Here is a 20,891-nt window from a genome sequence, read left to right as displayed (position 1 = left end):
TTACTGGCTTATAGGTTGGGTGCTTTAAAGTTGGAGACGTTTAAATCAGAGATGAACCTATTGTAACAATACATTTCATGTCATGTGAGCCTTTTGTCTTCCAGCAGCTAAAGGGAACTGTGGTAGGATGAGCTGGGGGCACAGGGACGAGGAAGACAGGTAAGGGGACGGAAGCCGGGGCAGCAAGGAGTGGCTCAGGAGCTCTCACCCTGCAGTGGGCAGCTCATCACCCCTGCTCCCTGTGTCTGTGTCCCTTCAGGAGAAGCTGGCCAGGGACTGGGCCACCCCTCATAGCTCCTCAGCCTACTCAGCACTGCTTTATATGCCTGTGTGTGTGTGCAGGTGTGTGCGTGCCTGCATGCGTGTGTGTGTGTCTGTGTATTCCTTTTGAAATATACTAGGTGCCCTCTCTAAGTAAATCACATTTATCTGCTGTAACTAACCTGTCTGGCAACATCTTTTCTTAATGCTTTTTCACTGTTCACCGGGTTGAGGGTTTCTTTTCCTTATTTTGGCTTTTGCATCTTTAACGAAATTATATGACTTGATACAGTATCATTCTTTTCAAATTCAGTGTTTCAGTAAATAGTTCTTTTCAGCAGACAATTACTTAGGCAGAAGTAGTTGAACATGGCATTTATCTCTGAAAAAAATGGTTTATTTTCCTTTCTGTCTAGATCCTTTAAAACATATAATATTGCATCATATACAATATCGGCCTGTACCAAGCACCTCTATGCAGAAAAGTAACAAAGCTAACTGGCTTGAACCACAGCAGAACCTGCCTTGCTGGGTCACCTTCCTTCAGTTCCTTCTCATGGTTTCTAGAATTCCTCGAGCGCACACAGCAAGCTAGCTCTACAATCACTTTAGAGAGTAAGGATCAATGCCCCAGCTTCTTGTTTTCTTAGTGGCTTTTTAAAAAATAGTAGACAGTATATAGCTATCTACTGGCAATAGGAATCTCTTAAAATCAAGGCGAGAAATGTAGTTCTTATGCAAGAGAGTCAGAGTTTTGTGTTCAATGAGAATTTAATATTTGAAAAATAAAAAAATAAAAGACCTTAAAACTATTAGGTTTCCATTATGATCAGACGGCTCTGTCAAAATGGAAAGAAAGCAGGGAATTTTCTGTACTCCTCAACACGAAGTTTATCTTGTTCTTGAAAAAATATTGAACTATTTTTTCAATATTTGCCCTTGCCAGAATTTCACCCTGGCACCCGCTGTTGGTGTGTTTTGAATTTGGTTTCCTTCTGATTGTTCTAAGAGAATATCTACTTTATCATATTTTGAAATAAGACTTTACAGTATCTAAATGTGGATGATATATCCTTTTAACTATGTCCCTGATATTGAAGCTCTGAACATAACCTCTCAATTTGAGTCATCTGTGTTTCCAGGTATTGCTATAGATAAGCCACAAAATACTGAATTTTGGCGTCTTATATAAATGGTTGCGGTGTTTGCGTTCTTCACGAAGTATGAGAAATTCTTTTACAATACGATGACAGTGTTCCATCGTTTTAGGTGAAGAACAGACTTACCACACGCTGTGCTTTCTCTCACTTTGTGAGACAGTGAAGGAGGGACCTTCTCTTCAGGTGAAATGAAACCCCCACACGGATTAGCCTAACTTCTTCAGCTAAGGGCTGGGCCTTCTTTTATTACAAATACTGTTGCATCTTTATACATTGTTTCAGTGAAAAAAAGAAACATGGCGATTCCCTTTCCAAGGCTGTAAGTCACCACCAGGCGGCGTAACAGACCTCTGTGTTCCTGGTCTGCAGGCGATGGGACAATGCTGGGACAGTGCTGGGAGGGCCCGCAGGCAGCAGGATGCCAGGGCCTTGCCAGGAAGCAGTAGGCGCCTGGGGGGAGTCTGGACGTTACCCCATTCTCAAGGTGAAGCCTCGCCAGGGTCTCACCAAGAGAGCTGGAGGGGTCAGATTCACCTTCTCCCTGCACCTTTGCACTTCCCTCTGGGTTGCCTGTCTGTACATCCAGTGCCAGGCGTGGCGTGGGGCGTGGCGTGGGGCGTGGCGTGGGGTGGTTCCTCACAGTTACCCTCACTGGGTGTGCGGTTATCTGACATCAGTCCTCCCCAGAAAGTGCGGCTGCCCCGGTCGGTCGTTCTGTCTGTAGCTGGCGTGATATCTGGCACGGCGGAGGCCCTGGGTCCGTGTTTGTTGATGGAATGAATCCATGTGTGAATGAGGGAAGTCACATTGGCAGCAGTGGCGGGGAGGGTACCGTTTGGGGACAATTCAGATCATTCTGAGGAGACATGCTGAGGCCTGCTCTAAGACAGCAGCTGTGGGAGGGCATGGAGTGGCATTAAGAGAGGAAGCTGACTCCATGACGGGCAGAGAGGTGGGCGGAGGCTGTCTCAGGAGCGCCAGCAGCTGGCAGTGAGTGGTGGGCGTTTCCTGACACTAAGGCTCTGTGCAGAGCGCGTCGTCTACAAACACTGTCTATTGTCTCGTTTCATCCTCACAACAACCACCCCTATAAAGTTGTCACTATTATTGTCTCTCCTTTACACATGAGTCTGGGCACAGGGACTTCAAGTGAAGCCTGCTAGGAGGCACTACTGCTGCCCCCACGGGAAGGAAATGCAGGGGAGGGACTCAGGGGGCAGCAGGAATTCTGCTTTGGATCTGTCACATTTGAGGTGCCTTTGGGGCTTCCAGGAAGAGGTGTCCGGACGGCAGGGGCTGAGGCTTGGAAGAGTCAGGATTGGAAATATGAACTGGGTGCCCATCAACATCTAGGTCATGGTCAAAGTGGGTGGTGGGGTATTACAGGAAAGAGCTCTGCAGCCTCCCAGAATCCTAGCCTGCGCCCGCAGATGAGCAGGGGCAAGGACGCAAGGGCAGTTGTGCATTTTCCTTCTTTTCTGTGGCATTCAGAAATAGGCAAAATGTGATACACTGCAAAAGTGACTGTTTGCTATCTGCAGGAGTGGCCATCAGTGTCAGTTAAATGAGAGCTGTGCAGAATGGCATGTGTTTGCCCTCTTATTATTTTTGCTTTAAAAACATGTTTTAAAACCCTGGTATCAATGGTCAATTACGTGACTTTCAAAAGCAAAAATTAAGGAAGACAAAAGAACTGTATTTGACACCTTGAAAGACCCAGAGGGATTCTTAACCTTGGGTCCAAGAATTCCCCCAGGGGCCTTTGGATAGATTTCCAGAGATCCCCAAAACTGAGTAGGAATAAAAGGTTGCATTACCTTCCATTATGAATGCAGGCAAAAACCTTCAGTAGTATTAGAAGTGTGACCTCAGCACCAACAGAAACCACAGGTATTTCTCCGTCACTTTAGGGTTGTTGCTGAGAGCTGGGGAAATGGTTTCATGCATCACTGTCAGTATTTGGTGGAATAAGAACATGCGTGCACGTGCTGGCTGTTGAACTGTTGCCTCTCCACTGCAAACCCTCCCTTCCTTGCCGCAGGGCCAGAGCTGTGCCCTATCGGGCCCTGCCCCCAGAGAGAGCCTGGGCAGTGGGAGGAGGGAGGCTGGAGCACGCTGCTTCCTGCCTGCTTCCTGTTTCTGTGAGCATCACCCCAGCAACGGGATTTCACCCTGGCAGCAGTTGTTGGTTCTGTTTCTGGTGTTTTTCACACGCCCAGACACCACCCTCATCAGTCCCTCCTAAGCCCCTGCCCTGACGTCCGGGTCCCCACTCCAAGCCTTCTGGGACCGTCACACCGGTCTTTTGTCTCCAGCCCTAGCTGTTCCTGAGATGACGCCTCTGTGGTATGAGGCCTCCTTTGCTTTGTCAGCCATGCAACACCTGTTTAGGGGCTCCCTGTATTGCTTCTGTTGAAATCACTGCTGTAATTTCTTTTTTTCCTGATTTGGCTCTGATTGATACACTGTATCAGGATTTAAAAATATGTCTTGACAATGTGTTTCAGAATAATCAGTTTCCTTCGTAACCCTATGTTTCCTTACATGCATTTAAAAATATTATTCCAAGAATGCTCCACAGGCTTCACCAGCCTGCCAGGGGGATCCACTATACAAAAAAAACAGAGAGCTGAGAGCAGTTGCCAGCCTGATTAATTGTGGTTTCCTGGGCTGGGTTTAAATGCCTCTAAGAACACAAAACATAAAGGGTTTTCTTTCTGTTCTTCCTCCCTTTCTTTTTGAATAAAGTTATAGAAGAAAATGAACTTTGTTATTTTCCCCCTTTAAAAGTAGTACCTGCTCATGGAAGAAAAAAAAAAAACACTGGAAAAGAAAAGTAAAGAAAAAAATATCTCTATCTTCCTTGTGACATAGAAACACCCATGGCTCTATTTTGATGTATTTCCTTAGGGCCTTTGGTGTTGTTTATTTTTGCAGAGTATAATTGTCATAAACTTTGTCATAAGCATTTCCAATTCTACTTCATACTTGTCATAAACACTATTTTTATAGCTGGACAGAACGCTGTAAAGTAGTAGGTTGACCTGGCACTTTTCTTATAATGTAAAACTTTGAACATAATTTTATTGTGATAAAATATGTCTAAGATTTACCATTTTAACCATTTTTAGGTGTAAAGTTCAGTGGTTTTAAGTGCACTAGTGTGTAGCCATCACCATCATCCACTTCCAAAACTTTTTCATCTTCCCAAACTGAAATTCTGTACACATTAAACACTGACTCCCCAAATTCACAGAGCTGAAGGTGGAGTGGGCATTGCTTTCCCCAACCCTTGGCAACCCCCGTGCAACTTTCTGTCTCCATGAATTTGATTAACGTAAATTTTTACTACTGAGCTTCGCTTTTTCAATCGAAGTTCAAGGTACATAGTTTAAATGTATATACTTTAATGCAAGCAGTATTGCATGACGCCAGCCTGCCTTCTTTCCTCCTTTTTAAAAAATTAGACCAGCAACTGTTGTTGAATCCCATGTTGCCGGTCCCAATGGTTATCTTTCTAGTGAGACCTGAAAATTCACGTAGGGACATGACAGCTTTCCATTTTCATGAATTTCAAATGTGGAGGGCTCATGGTAGGGAGATGGTTTTGTTTTTGTGGGTTTTGTTTTGTTTTGTTTTGTTTTTTGAGACAGAGTCTTGCTCTGTCGCACAGGCTGGAGTTCAGTGACGCAATCTCAGCTCATTACAACTTCCGCCTCTCGGGTTCAAGGGATTCCCGTGCCTCAGCCTCCTGAGTAGCTGGAATTATAGATGTGCACCATGCCTGGCTGATTTTTGTATTTTTAATAGAGATGGGGTTTCACCCTGTTGGCCAGGCTGGTCTCAAACTCCTGGCCTCAAGTGATCTGCCCACTTCAGCCTCCCAAAGTGCTGGGATTACAGGCGTGAGCCACTGCACCCGGCCCGGGAGATGGTTTTAAAACAGAGATGTGCCCTGGTTGCCTTCTCTGAAAGTTTCTCTCCACACAGATCTCCTGACCTTTGGTGTGGCTGGTTTCATGTGGAGTCTGTTGGATTCACACCATCTGGCTCCTGTTTTCTGGGGAAACTCTGTGCTGGCTTTTGTCTTCCTCCTTTTGTGATTACATAAACAAAAGGGTAAATTGTTTTCTTAAACATTAGTTTTAAATTGTGCTGAAATACACATAACAAAGTTTGCAATCTTAACTATTTTTAAGTGTACATTTCAGTGACATCAAGTATACTCACCCTGTTGTGCAGCCGACACCACCAGCCATCCCCAGAACTTCTTCATCTTGCAGAACTGAAACTCCGCCCTATTAAACACTGACTCCCCATTCTCTTCTCCATCCAGCCCTGGCACCCACCATTCTACTTTGTCTTGATGAATTGTATGAGGTACCTCATCTAGTTGGAATCATACAGCATTTGTCCTTTTGTGACTAGCTTATTTCACTTAGCAGGATGTCCTCAAGGTTTTCTCACATTTTAGCAGGTGACAGCACTTCCTTCGTTTTCAATTCTGAGTTAAATTCCATTATGTATCTATACCACATTGTGTTTCTCCATTCAGCCATCAGTGGACACTTGAGTTGCTTCTACCTACAAAAGACCAAATTATTTTGTCCATTTAATATAAGTTATTTGAAGGCCAGGCACAGTAGCTCCCATCTGTAACCCTAGCACTTTGAGAGGTCAAGGCAGGAGGATCGCTGAAGGCCAGGGGTTTGAGACCAGCCTGGGCAACATAGTGAGACCCCAATCTCTACCCAAAAAACTAAAAACTACGTAATTAATAAAATGTGAATTATTTGAAGTTTCAATGTAGATCCCTTCTTATCACTGTATTATCTGGTATTATTGAGCCACCATGAAACCTCTAGCACAGCTTACCTGTGGTACTGGGAGGCCACCCTCCCAGTCACATCAGGGTCTGCCTGATTTCTGCTTTCCTCACTGCCTGGGTCCCTTCGCTTTCCCCCAGAGACGAAGATACTGCAAGTTAGACTTGGAGCTCTAATATTGTATTCTAAATGTAGGGCATATATTTTAAATAATTGTAGAATGCTAGAGTTAAAAAGGTTTAATATGCTTTATATTAAAAACATATTTATCTTGTTAATACTCTGAGTCCATTGCGTCATCACAGGCAGATCATTTCCCCTTTTTCTAAAACCTACACCATGGGAGGGTCTCTTTGCTAAAAAGGAGAAGTTCATGAGCTTCCATTGCCTAATATCATTCTTTGGAGGCACAGTCATAGCTCCTTATCTGGCTCTCGAAGTTCAAGTCCAGCTGTCTAGATCATAACTTTCAACTAGGAAATAACCGGATGCCTTAAAAAAATAACCAGCGCAAAGTTCAGGCCTCTTCTTCTAGAAGAGTAGTAAGGTTACTCGTACTAGAGCCACGGGATGTAGAAATCCAGCTACTGTTGGGGTCGTGAGTGTTTACCAGGCACACCTCTTTCCCTGCAGCAGGGTGTACACAGCAGGCTGTGCAGAGTAGAGCAAGGTAGAAGCCCTGGGGTGTGCAGGAAGGTGGGTGGGCAGGGGCTGGTGTGTCAGGGACAAATGTCAGCTCCCACATCCTTTGGTAAAGTGTGACTGGGTACATCAGATTTAGATTAAATTATCCTGAAACTATTTTTTTTTCTTTTTTTGAGACAGAGTCTCACTCTATCACCCAGGCTGGAATGCAGTGGGATGATCTCAGCTCACTGCAACCTCTGCTTCCCAGGTTCAAGCAATTCTTCTGCCTCAGCCTCCTGAGTAGCTGGGATTATAGGCACCTGCCACCAAGCCCAGCTAATTTTTGGATTTTTTAGTAGAGACAAGGTTTCACCATGCTGGCCAGGCTGGTCTCAAACTCCTGACCTCAAGTGATCTGCCTGCCTCGGCCTCCAAAAGTGCTGGGATTACAGGTGTGAGCCACAGCGCCCCGCCCCTCAAACTATTTTGTAGCTTGCATTATATAGATCAAACATCTTCAGTGCACTTACATCTCAGTATTGTATTTACTTAAATAATGATTATCAATAGCAACTCATTTAATCCTTATAAACCCTGGGAACTGGGTACCATTATCACTCCCATTTTACAGATGAGGAAACTGAAACTCAAAGAGAGGGTATGTAATTTGCCCAGCGCTGAAGATTCCCACCAGGCACAGCATCCCTAGAATCTGTGCTCCCTGTCACCACAGTAAACAATTGTACTCCAACATCAACGATGAAAATAACTTTTCACTGACTTAAGTATTATTCCTTCTCCAAGTTAATCTTCCATTGGTCTAACTTAGATTCTAGCCTTTAGGCAAGAGTATCTTGTTGTGAGACGTGTAATTTGTTTCCTTTCAGGTGCCTTGCAACACAACTCTCTGTTTATCTTATAAGCAATTTTAAATGCTATTTAAATTCTGACAAGGCTGAGTTCTGTACTGTGTGATTACAGAACAAGCACTAACTCACAAAGCTACTGTGTCCTGATTATTTCTCTAATTGTAGAGTAATTTAAGGAAGAAGGAATATATCAGCAATAACTGTAAAATGATAATGATAATGGCAGTTCTGATGTTCATACCCAACAAAGAAATCAGCAATGTAACTACTGAAAGGGTGTAGATAAAATTTGTAAATACTTGCAGATTATGTATATGTCTAATCCAAAAAGTCAGTCTCAAACTGAGAGTTCAGTAAGATAGTTTGTAATAACAGAAACAAAAAACCAAAGCATTCCTATATCCTACCATAATGATTTTTTTTCTGAGACGGAGTATTGCTCTTGTTGCCCAGGCTGGAGTGCAATGGCATGACCTCGGCTCATTGCAACCTCTGCCAACTGGGTTCAAGTGATTCTCCTGCCTCAGCCTCCCGAGTAGCTGGGATTACAGGTATGCACCACCACACCCAGCTAATTTTGTATTTTTAGTAGAGACAGGGTTTCACCATGTTGGTCAGGCTGGTCTCAAACTCCTGACCTCGGGTGATCTACCTGCCTCGGCCTCCCAAAGTGCTGGGATTACAGGCATGAGCCACCGCATCCAGCCTGATTTTTTAAATAATGGAAAAAATGATAAGATCCCACTCAAGGTTGCATATAGGAATAAAGAAAAATGCAGGGCCTATATGAAGACCATAATAATTTACTGAACGACATAGTCAGTTGAAAAATGCAGACAGCAATACTTTGTCTCTGAACAAGAAAATTCCACATTAAAAAGACATGGATCCATCCCCAAAGAATTGATAAATACGGTTGGCCCTTTGTGTCTGTGGGTTCCACATTCGTGGGTTCAACCAACCTCAAATCAAAAATATTTGGGAAAAAAAAAAAAAAAAAGGCTGGGTGCAGTGGCTGGCCAGGCACAGTGGCTCAGGCCTGCAATCCCAGCACTTGGGAAGGCCAAGATGGGAGGGTCGCTTGAGGCCAGGAGTTCAAGACCAGCCTGGTCAACACAGTGAGGCCCCATCGCAATAAATAAGAAAATGTTTGGAAAAAAAATGGATGGTTGCCTTTGTACTGAACATGTACAGGCGTTTTTCTTGTCATTTTCTCTAAACAATACAGTCTAACAACTGTTTACGTAGCATTTACATTGTATTAGGTATGAACAGGAACCTAGAGATGATTCAAGTACACAGGAGGATATGCATAGGTTATGTGCAAATACTCCACCATTTATATCAGAGACTTGAGCATCCTCCAATTTTGGTATCCCAGTGGTTAGAAGGGGTCTTAGAACCAATGTCCCTCGAATACTGAGGGACAACTGCATAATGCATTTCAAATAAAATCTCAGTTTAGAGGGGAAGGTTGGTTGAAAGCTTAACAAATAGACTCTAGGCCAGCGTGGCGACACATGCCTATAATCCCAGCACTTTGGGAGATTGAGGTGGGCCCATCACTTGAGCCCAGGAGTTGGAGACCAACCTGGGCAACATGGTGAAACCCCGTCTCTACAAAAATACAAAAATTAGCCAGGCGAGGTGGCTCATGCTTGTGGTCCCAGCTACTCCAGAGGCTGAGATGGGAGGATCACTTGAGCCCAAGAGGTGGAGGCTGCAGTGAGCCATGATCACGCCACTGCACTCCAGCCTGGGCAGCACAGTGAGACCCTGTGTCAAAAACAACAACAACAATGACAAAAAGGAAACAAGCAAATAGACTTCTGAGTTAATCTGGAAGAATAAATGGAGAGGCTGGCCAAGAAATTTTTGAAAAAACATAACAGGGGTGGTTTTCAACTTTTTTGTAGCCCACGGGTTCTTTATTCAAACACAATCTCACCTCCCTGTTCAAATACTTTCAGTGGGTCCTTTACTGCTTCCTGAATAAAGTCCAAGTGCCTTAACCTGCGATTGTAAAAAGAGCATTCTGACAATATCCAAGGGTGTTCAAAAAGCAATGTTTAAAACTCCCACGGTTCTACCACTTCGGCAGAGCAGCCCTGTGTTTATTCTGTGTGTCCTTTGCATGCCTATGTCTTTTACACAGTCCTATTCTTTTTTTTCTTTTTTGAGATGGAGTCTCGTTCTGTGACCCAGGCTGGAGTACAGTGGTGTGATCTCGGCTCACTGCAACCTCTGCCTCCTGGGTTCAAGCGATTCTCCCGCCTCAGCCTCCTGAGTACCTGGGATTACAGGCCCACGCTACCATGCCTGTCTAATTTTTGCATTTTTAGTAGAGATGGGGTTTCACCATGTTGGCCAGGCTGGTCATGAACTAGTGACCGCAGGTTATCTGCCCGCCTCAGCCTCCCAAAGTGCTGGGATGACAGGTGTGAGCCACCGTGCCCGGCCGCGGTCCTGTTCTTAATTGTGTTCATCTGAGGACTAAGAACGCCACAAGCTGGGCTTTGGGAATAGCAGTAAAGCAACAACACAGTGCTGGGCTCGAAGGCGGACAGCTGCCTGAAAGATGGCAGAAGCTCCCTGAGTGTGCCAAAAGCACTGATGAAGTTTTAAACCTAGTCCAAGCTGACTGAGTGACACTAGACCTTCCCGCAACTTCTCTAACCTGATGTAAATTGTAGTTCTAGAGCACCTTGTTTTGCGGGAAAAAATAATCTGTGTATGGTCAAATAACAGATGGAATGAGCTGCCAGATGGAATCTTTTGCCAGTGCAACAAAACAAAGTACTTGTTCATGCCAGACTCAGGTCCCCTGTTACTTAAAGTCCTCCGGGCAGTCCTGTCTGCTGGCTGTCTCTCTCCCTGCTTTACGCAGGAAGCTGGAAGAGGTCAGGGGATTTCCTTGAAACTACAGGCTAGTGAATGGCCGAACGGGAGCTCGAACCTGATTGTCTGCTAAACCTCTGCTTTGGAGCTTTGAGGGCTTCTGCACAGGTCACTTGCATTCTCTGTGTAGGGGTGCAGGGTTGCTTGCTCTCCCGTCGGCTTACTCTTGGATGGGCCTTCCCAGAGGTGCCGAGAAGCAAAACCCAGTTCTTTGATTTTCTCACTTCAGCTGTTCTTTCTTCCAGCCAACTTCCAGGATTACATCCCTTGGCATGACCACACCACATCTGAAATCTCAGCTCCCCACTTCCCACCCAATGACCCGCACCTCCTGTCTTTCAGTGCTCCTGGCGCTGACTTTCTTGCCGTCCCGGACAAGCAGCCCTGCCTTCAAGTTCTCACTGGATGGAAGAAGAAGGCAACAGATGATAGATGCTGTGTGCACATATTCCCATCTTGACCATTCTTTCTGTGCATGCTTTGCTGTGGAACTGTTGGGGGCCCATCCAGCTGTATAAGCCGAGACGTGAATGTGCTTCCACAGTGTGGGCACCTCAGATGCAGATACAGGCCCCTCTAGATCCAGGGCCACTTGGCAATGTCTGAGACATTTTTGGTTGTAACAGCTTGGGTGGAGAGTGCTGCCAGCATCTGGTGGGTGGAGCCAGGAATGCTGCTAGCCATCCTGCGATGCACAGGACAGCCGCCCACAACAAGGAACTGTGCAACCCCAAACGTCAGGGGACCCTGCTCTTTATTAATCCTAGGGTTTCCCAAAAAGCCCGACACCACATTTGATACAGATGCCACCAACGGGGTGGAGACAAGGGGCGGGGGCTTCAGTGTAATCTCAGCAACTAAAATCAAGCCGATGGTCAGGTGAGAGAAGCGTTTGGAAAGCCTCCAGTGCGTTTAGGGGACCACGCCCTCTCATCATGCCAAGGCAGCTGCCCAGTGAGGTGCAGGGTATAAAGGTGACGTGGTCAGGAGTGGCTATTTGATCTCCAGTTATTCCAGAATTTCCACTCTCGTGCCAAGCATGTCTCTCCAAACGGCTGCTCTCCGGCGTTCCTCACACTCCCCCTGAAGTTCATCTAAGATCTTCATTCTTCAAAGGTGAGGCTTGTGTGTTCTATGTCCAAGTCTTCTCTAAAGATATCCAGTTTGTACACATGGAGAACAGTTTTTGTGGTCGAATAGTTGGTGACTTTTCTTTGAGCTATACCTCAAGGGCCAAAGTGCGAAAGGGCAAAGCCTTCTATTAGAGTGTGGGTCTATGTTTTTAGTGTTATGCTGAAGTGTGTTTTAGCCTTTATTTTCCTTTATGGAAATTCATTTTCTTGGAAAGATCATTTTGGGGATGCTGTTTAAGGATTTCTGTACCTTCAGCTGGAAGGATGCTCACCGTTCCTGATGTTCGTGTCTGCCCTTCAGTCAGGCAGTCTGCAAGCCAAGTTGCTTAGTGGCAGTGCTTTACTTTTAAGCCTTTGAATACATCTTGAGTACCTTAAACTTCTCTGTATGCTATGGGTACTGTTTACATTCAGATTATGAAGTCCTATTCTCCTCACACTTCTTTTTTTTTGTGAATGACATTTATCAATGACATTTGTAGCGTGGTGGATTCTGAAGTTTTCAGCTAGTAGCGTAAAGATTTATTTCATGGCTCTGACTGTCAGGAACATTCTGTCTTTTCTAGAATGTTAAACTCATAGGCAGGATTACTGAGGCAAAGCCAAATAAATGAGGGAATCTCTGAAAAAAATATATTGCTTTTATTTTGTACTGAAATTGCCTTTTTTTTTTTTTGGCCAAGCGTGGTGGCTCACACCTGTAATCCCAGCACTTTGGGAGGCCGAGGCAGGTGGATCGCTTGAAGCCAGGAATTCGAGACCAGCCTGGCCAACATGGTGAAACCCCATCTCTATTAAAAATACAAAAAAATTAGTTGGGCACACCTGTAGTCCCAGCTACTTGGGAGGCTGAAGCAGGAGAATCACTTGAACCCAGGAGGTGGAGGCTGCAGTGAGCCAAGATGACACCACTGCATGCCAGCCTAGGCTACAGAGCAAGAGTATCTCAAAAAAAACAAATTGCCATTTTCTATTCCTAAGTATATATTGAAGCATTTGATTTATTTCTTCTTAGTGGGGTATACTGTTAGCTGGTGAATGCAGTTGTTGAGGATAAGGCTTATTTTCCCATGTCAGTATCTATTTTGAACATTTTAAATGAACTATTCTGAGAGCATGTATAGATTTTTTTTTTTTTTCTTCACAGCAGAGCTGCCTTAGGAGGACTTTTCAGAGTTTGCGCCTATAAGACTGAGAAATACATAATGGATTTTAGCTGTCGTGTTTTTAGAAGGTAATTGGTAGATATTTGCAGTGCATTGTCTTCATGAAAAACAAAATTGGGCCTGGTGCGGTGGCTCACACCTGTAATTCCAACACTTTGGGAGGCCACGGTCAGTGGATTGCTTGAGCCCAGGAGTTCAAGATCAGCCTGGGCAACATGCTGAAACCCTGTCTCTGGGAAAAAAAAAAAAAATTAGCCAGGCATGGTGGTGCACACCTGCAGGCCTAGCTACTTGGGAGGCTGAGTTGGGAGGATTGCTTGAGACAAGGTTGCAGTGAGCCAAGGTTGTATGTAGTGAGCCAAGATTGTGCCATTGCACTCCAACCTGGGCGACAGTGTGAGACCTTGTCTCCCCACCCCCCCCACAAAAAAACCCCAAAAATCAGAAGTGGTTTTCTTAGAGATGCTTTACTGGAGGTGTTTGTGGCCATTTCCTTGGCTATTGTGTATAGAGGAGGTTTCTGTGGTCACTCTGGTATGGACTGAAAAAGCATCAATTCTGTGGAACACACTGGGAAAGCAGATACATTTAAGATTGCTATAGACTTATTCCTAGACACTTTTTGAGATGAGCTTAATTCCAGAGTAAAATACATTAGAAATTATTTTAAGTATGCCTCAGCGTGTATCCCAAAGCAACATTTAATGGCATAATGTAACGCCATGGAGGGGCTCTGAGCTCAGGTACAGTGCACCTTGACTGGGACACATACAGCTCTGAGGCAGATCCTTCAATATCAGGTCCTCCTGCTCCTTATCCTCCCTCAACTCTGCCATCCGCTCTTCCTGCACAGGAACCTCTGCTTCTAGTTATCTGCCCTCTCCTAGCCACTTTGGTGTCCTCATTCCTATGGAGCTCACAATCGGATCAAATCCTGAGTCAGTACAAGGCGCCAGTGCCTGCAGCTGCCCTCCCCGCTCCCCACACCCAGCCTTTGGTGGGCAGCCTCTCAGGCCTCGCCCCACCCACTCCATCTTTTCTCACTGTCCTTTCAGCCTCCAGACAGGCTCACGTCTCTTCCATCCTTAAAAACTGACAAACCATGAATAAATCTCCCCCACGCAAAGCGTTTTCCTCAGTCCCACCTTCCTTCAAGGCTGCCGTCTACCATTTATTACACATGCACAAATCACAGAAAATGTTTAATTGCCAAATTTTAATGGCAGAACGTAATGACCAGTGTTTTCCTAGTTGCAAATTAAAGTCTTTCCTGACCTTGCTCTCTTCACTCTGTGGCTTCCAGGAGACGTCTCTATTTTCTGACTCTCTAACTACCCCTGCTCTGTCTTGACTTGTTCTTACACACCTCTTATCCTTCCCATGTAGGTGTCCCAAGGTTCCTTCCTTCAGGCTCCTTTCTGTTCTATGCATGCTGCCTGATTTTATCATCACCTTTAACTAATCAGTAGTGTGTGCTGAGGTGCCTGTTAGACTCCTCCACTGAGGCTTTCTGATTCCAATTCAAATTCAGTTCAACCAATAATCAAACCCATCACCTTCCTTAGAAAATCTAAAGGGATTTAAAAAGCAAAAACAATAAAAACCATATTAGATGAAAAATAAGTGTGATGAATTGCTGGGTGCTAGGTAGTTTTGAAAAAAAAATATCCTAAAGACATGTCATTTTTAAAAGAGTTTCTATTCCCAATTGCTACAAAAGTATAAAATACTGAAGATCAATGAGAATTAATGACAACTTATCAAAGTCCTCCATTTTGTTAGGAAAACCATTCATTCATCTATCCATCTACCCACCCATCATTTATAAGGCACCTACCATGTTCCAAGCAGTGAGAACATGCTTTTAATCGGGAGAGCCCATTCATAACCTGGGGGTGGGGGCTGAGGGAGGTGGTGGGAGAGGTTCAGTACCCAGGTCACAGGGCAGCTTGTGGGAAGGCAGCATGCTGCCGTATGTAAGCCTGGCACTGGAGCTGTTGTGGATGCTGGAGACAAGCTCACTGTTGCTTTCCAGACGCTCTTGCTCTTCTGTCCACCGGAGGCAGTCAGGACGCTGGCCTGAGGGCCAAGTATACTTTGTGCCTGAGCTGGACCAGCTGGCCATGGGGTACCACCTTCTTTGCAGACAGCAGGCAGGGTCTGGCTCCCCTGCTTGATGCTCCTACAATGCCCCTAGTCTTATTGGGAGATCCAGCTCCTGGCATTGACCTGGGTGTGTGCCCTGCTTTGCCAGTGCCCCTGGAGTGGGAGGTGTGGTCACTGGTCCACCAGGAAGACAGCTAAGGGCATTTGTTGAGTCCATGTGATGACTGCCTGCTCCGAGTGAGGCCCCTGGATGGCTGAGAGGAAGGGAGCAGCTCTGCGTCAGGTGGCGTGCCACTGGTGTATTCCATCATCATGTGCTAAGGGCTGAGGGGACCTGGGTTGAAAACCTAGCTTCACTCTTCCAACATGCATCTGTGGACAAGTTCTATAACCTCCATGAGCCTCAGTGTGTGGATAAAGTCTGTTGTAAACTGAAAGGTGCTGTGTAAATTTCAAGTGATCATTTCATAAGCCACACATACAATAGATGTGTTTTTAGATATTAGTCAAAGGGATCCAAATAGGCCAGGTGTGGTGGCTCACACCTGTAATCCCAGCACTTTGGGAGGGTGAGGCGGGTGGATCACTTGAGGTCAGGAGTTCAAGACCAGCCAGGCCAACATGGTGAAACCCCGTCTCTACTAAAAATACAAAATTAGCTGGGCATGGTGGCGCACACCTGTAATCCCAGCTACTTGGGAGGCTGAGGCAGGAGAATTGCTTGAGCCTGGGAGGCGGAGGTTGCAGTAAGCCAAGATCATGCCAATGCACTGCAGCCTGGGTGACAGAGCGAGACTTCATATCAAAAAAAAAAAAAAAAAAAAAAAGGAGGGGATCCAAATAAAGCAATAACGTGAATGTAAGCTCATGGTTTGTAGAAGTAATTTACTGACATTCACTCTGCTGTCATGAGTATGGCTAGTGATTCACGTTCATGAAAAACAGACGTTAGGGCTCTGATTTAGAAAAATGACTTCATGTTAGTTATGTGACTAATGGGGAGGCTGAGAGCCACTGTGTCCTCCCCGTCTGCCTTCAGCCTTGTGTTGTCATCCCTGTAAGGGTTTGCCTCTGTAGCCCCAAACCACAGCGGGAGGCACAGCTAGTGAACCGTGCAACAGACCAATACCATGGAGACAAAGTAAACCATGTTTGGGTGTGGCCCCAAATTGGCTAACTGTTCTGGCATTTTCTGGTTAGCTATGATTCTGATGTTCCTAGAACAAAATTAGACCATGCCGCTGGCCTTTTGTTCTTTTCTCAGGAGTCTCCTATACTTCTGAGAATGGATTTTTAGATTTCAGACATGCAATTTTCATTGAGAGGGCACAGAGGAAGACAAAGTTATATCACAGGCCTGGCAACTTTTAAGGATGCCCTCTGAGGCAGTCAGACCTGTCACAAAACCCAAAGTACCCTCTCAGTGCAGAGATTCTGGGCTTAACCAGTGATGTCGGAAGGTCAGTTCTGTGTGTCTACAGGCCATTCACTGCAGTTTGGAAGGGGCCATAAATTCCAAGGTACTTGTTAGAAGGGGCTGTCCCTGGATCATCCCCTACTAAAAGAAGGAGGAAGTCAAGCCCTGGTCACTGACCTCACAGCTCTTTAGTTAAGACCCTGGGCCCCATGCTGGTATGGTCCAGATGGACCCCCTTTTTTTTTTTTTTTTTTTTTTTGAGACAGAGTCTCACTCTGTTGTCCAGGCTAGTAAAGCTCAGTGGCATGATCTCAGCTTACTGCAACCTCCACCTCCTGGGTTTAAGTGATTCTCATGCCTCTGCCTCTCAAATAGCTGAGATTACAGATGTGCACCACCACACCCAGCTAATTTTTGTATTTTTAGTAGAGACGGGGTTTTGTCATGTTGGCCAGGCTGGTCTTGAACTCCTGGGCTCAGGTGATCCACCCTCCTCGGCCTCCCCAAGTGCTGGGATTACAGGTGTGGGTCACTGTGCCCGGTCCCAGATGCACCCTCTTCCGAGGAAACCCCCCACCCCCCTGCTCCGACCTTTCCAAGGTGCCCTCGGGGTTTTAGTTTTGTCTTCGAGGTGAAGGATTCAACGTTACTCTTCCAAGCCATCTTTAGAGCTGTGAGCACTGGAATGAACATTTTGAGTACCTCCATGTTTCGATAAAATGCCACCTTTCAAAGCCACACCCACACCCTGACTTCTGACCCAGCCTTCCCAGAGTCAAGTTTGTGGGTTCCAGTCACCCATTCACCACCCTTACAATTGACCTTGCTCTACGTTGAAAAAAAAAAAAAAAGACTGGGGGTGGGAGAGGGGACTACTGCAGAAGGGGGCTTCAAGAAGGGGACATTAAAGTTACCTGTATTATTTAGGTTGGTGTAAAAGTATTGCATTTTTCGCCGTTAATTTTAATGCAAAAACTGCAATTACTTTTGCACCATCCTAATAAAACTGGGAGGAAACTGTGGACCCTCTGCATTTTATTCCTGGGGCTCTGGGATCTAAAAACACCAAGAAAGATGTATTAGCATTCAACTTACAGTATAGACTTTGCTCTTGAGCTGGGGATGGTTCTGAGACTTCCACCTCACAGGACTGGCTGGGCTGAAATCCAAGTCAGAATGTAGCATCCTCTCATCTAGAAGGGTGTCAGGATGGCAGTTTTCTTTAATATGCTACTACTTAGCGGCATCAGAAACCAGCCATTATTTCATTGCTGGTAATGTTCATTTGTTCCTGGGACTAAGACTCATCAGCTCACTGCTTCTTACTCCGTGAGTGTCCTGCATGGTCCCCTCCCTGCTACCTACATCCCCTGCAGCAGCCCCTTCCCACAGCTGTTGTGGCGGGCAGTGGGTTTGTTCTCTTCCCTGGGCTGCCCACAGTCTCGCCGCCTGGCCCATCCCAGTTCTTGGTCTGGTGCCCGGCTTCCTTCCTGCTATGGAGGAGGAGGAGGAGGCCTGGGCACCTTGAGTCAGGGCACCTACCAAGGGGAATCTCTCTGGAAAAGAGGGGACTCCAGAGGCAGCAAGGCAGGTGCTGGTTTGCTTTTACTGGACTCCCAGGATACTAGGCACCAGGCTAGCAGGGCAGCTCACCCTGACTGTGCCCAGCGGGATCCCCGTGTTAGAGCCTTTGGTCCTCACCCTCACAGTGGGCACTGTCATTATCACCGGCATGTTTTGGGTAAGATTCCAGGCACAGAAGCTAAGTAACTTGCTCAGTATCCCTTAGTGAGTGGCAGGGCCGGGAACTGAACGAGGTGGCTTAATTCCAGAGGCCACTTCTTAATCCCTTCCCTGTATGGTTTTCAGAAGCTGGTAACTAGCAACTGACTGGCAGCCTGGGGGTTAGGAAAATGCATCTTGTGGCAATTACAGGTGTCTTCAAGCATTGCCTCAGGGACAGGCCAAGGGAATGAAACCAGTCCCAGTACCATGCTCTGGGAGATGTGGTCACAGGGTCCGGGGTGTTGAGTAGCTTTAGAATCTGCCTATCTAGATCAGAATATTCAAACTCAAGTCTCAGAAGAAGAGGGCTGTTTTATTAATGGGTTATCATTCTCATCAGTGAAGTTGTGACCACTGGTAAAAGTCTAAATGCTTTCTACAATAAATTCCCAGAGAACATTTAAAATTATCTTCTCCAAATAATCGCACTTTATACAATCAAGAATTGTGATAGGCCAGGCGCGGTGGCTCACACCTGTAATCCCAGCACTTTCGGAGGCCAAGGCAGGCAGATCATTTGAGGTCAGGAGTTCGAAACCAGCCTGGCTAACATGGTGAAACCCCGTCTCTACTTAAAATACAAAAATGAGCCGGGCATGGTGGCAGGTGCCTGTAATCCCAGCTACTCGGGAGGTTGAGGCAGGAGAATCGCTGGAACCCAGGAGGCAGAGGTCGCAGTGAGCCAAGATCGTGCCATTGCACTCCAGCCTGGGCGACAGAGCGAGACTCCATCTCAAAAAAAAAAAAAAAAAAAAAAAGAAGGAATTGTTACAACAACATTTAAGTAAGTGTTACAGGGAGAAAACAAGCTATTAAAAGGTGGGCGTTTCATTATCTTTGAAAGTTGCTTTTGTGAGCCTGAGATGCTGTCAATCAAAGACAGCTTGGCCTCTGTTCATCTTAAGTTCAACGTTTCTTCTCCAGCGGTTCTCTAGGCCTTTGCTCGGCCCCTCTTTTCCTTCGCCCCGATCCCTCCCAAGTCGTCCTCCGGCTCTTCAGCACCCATTTTCCCTGCGGCACACCCTCCTGACAACTCCTGCCCTGAAGCCCTGGGCCCGGGTCACGGCGGGAAGGTGAGTGCTCACAGGCGCGCGCTTACGTTACCAAGTTGGGTCAGCGTGTAGAGAAAAGGGAATTGGGAACTGGAGAGCCCTAAAATGTAAATGTGCTTTAAATTTTACATTTCCTAGCGTGGCCAGGACAGGCTGACCTTCCGATTACAATCCGCGTCATCCCGTCGCTTCTGCCCCCAGCCTGGCAAAGTCGGGAACCGTTTCCCGCAGGACTTTCATTGGGAGTTACGAGGGCGCCCTGTGCCTGGAGGAGACGCGGGCTGGAGCCCTGCCGGAGGAGACCCGCGCCTGGCAGGGTCCTCGCGGCCGCAGCCTGGATGGTGCGGACCTCGGGCTCTGCGACGCCAGATCGGCCCCAGCGGCTCGCACCCGCACCCTGCAAGCTCGTTCTCCCCTGCGGGCCGCCGCACCGGGCCGAGGGGGGCTGTGTGCACGCAGCTGCGTCGTCCTGGAAGTCGGCCCTTCTCGGGATGCCGCGTTAGCGGGGTGCCCGGCCGGCAGGTGCAGCGGGCCTGGGGCCTAGGCTTCCGCGTCCGGGAAGCTCGGCCGGGCCTGAGGGTGATGGATGTCAGGGAGCCGGGAACGCAGCCCTTGCCCCGCCCCGGGCAGGCCCCGCCCCCGGAGGGGACCCCCTCTTCGGGTGGACCCCTACTGGGCGCGGCATCCTCCCCGGAGCGCCCGCTTCCCACAGCCCCTGCGGGTGGAGCCGCGGCCGGAGCCTGAGGGGTCTTTTCCTCCAGGTCCTCTTTCCGGCGGGGGCAGGACGGGTGGTGATGGACAGCCCGGGAGGGGCGGGGCGGGACCAGGAGGATCCCTCCGAGGCGGAGCGCGGGGGGCGGTGCGGGGCTCGCGTAAAGGGAGGGCGAAGGGGCGGGGCAGGCCACGGGGCGGGGCCTGGGTGGGGCGGAGCCGGTGGGGCGGGGAAATGGGCGTGGCCGGGAGGGACCTTCCGAGGCGGAGCGGCGCAAGGGGAGCCGGTGGGCGGAGGGCGAGTCATGGGGCGGGGACGGGGCGGGGCGTAGCCGCGAGGGACCCTCCGAGGCGGAGCTGCGTGGGGGGCGGGGTGGGCCATGGGGCGGGCGGAGGCGCCCGAGTCCCGCTTCCCCGGCTCCCCACCCCGAGCCCGACTCAGCCCGCGGCCACCTGCGCCCCGCCCCTGTCGGCCGCGCCCGAGCCCAGCGCCGCGAGCCGCTCCCCGGCGGGCTGGCTCCTGGCCCCGGAAGCGCGAGCGTTCACTTCGCAGCGAGTGGCTCCGTCTCCGCGGACGGAGCGCGCGCCCCCTGGCCCGGCCCGCGAGGGGCTCCCGGCGCGGTCCCCGAGCATTTCCCGCCGGGTGGAGCGGGCTGAGCCCGGCAGGATGACCAGCCCCGCGGCCGCTCAGAGCCGGGAGATCGACTGTTTGAGCCCGGAAGCGCAGAAGCTGGTAAGAGGAAAGCGCTTCCGAAACTTTCTTTCGTGACTGCGGCGGGGTTTCAGGGGCTTCCAGCTCGTTCCAAGGTCAATAGCAGGTGCAGGTGCCCGGGAGGCGTGGGGTGGGCTGCGGCGGGACCCCAGCGCGGTGGGAGCGGGC

The 20,891-nt window shown here is 47.9% G+C and overlaps 1 protein-coding gene across 13 annotated transcripts in view; it reads left to right on the top strand.

Moving 5' to 3' along the window:
* LRRFIP1 (LRR binding FLII interacting protein 1) overlaps positions 1-20,891 on the top strand; it is a 158,917-nt gene that overhangs the window by 48,793 nt on the left and 89,233 nt on the right. Inside the window, exon 1 of one of the 13 annotated variants that reach the window (XM_058436904.1) lies at positions 20,422-20,744. The exons of 9 other annotated variants lie outside the window; for them this stretch is intronic. In XM_058436904.1, the coding sequence (XP_058292887.1) occupies positions 20,679-20,744 (66 nt within the window). In that variant the 5' untranslated portion in view covers positions 20,422-20,678. Of the gene's footprint in view, positions 1-20,421; positions 20,745-20,891 lie in introns of those variants that run through there. 3 more of the 13 variants (XM_032753410.2, XM_032753441.2, XM_032753456.2) reach the window with 3 other exon arrangements.

This window comes from Hylobates moloch, unplaced genomic scaffold (assembly GCF_009828535.3).
Source record: "Hylobates moloch isolate HMO894 unplaced genomic scaffold, HMol_V3 SCAFFOLD_1, whole genome shotgun sequence".
Taxonomy (NCBI): Eukaryota; Metazoa; Chordata; class Mammalia; order Primates; family Hylobatidae; genus Hylobates; species Hylobates moloch.
This window is presented reverse-complemented; position numbering and strand designations above follow the sequence as displayed.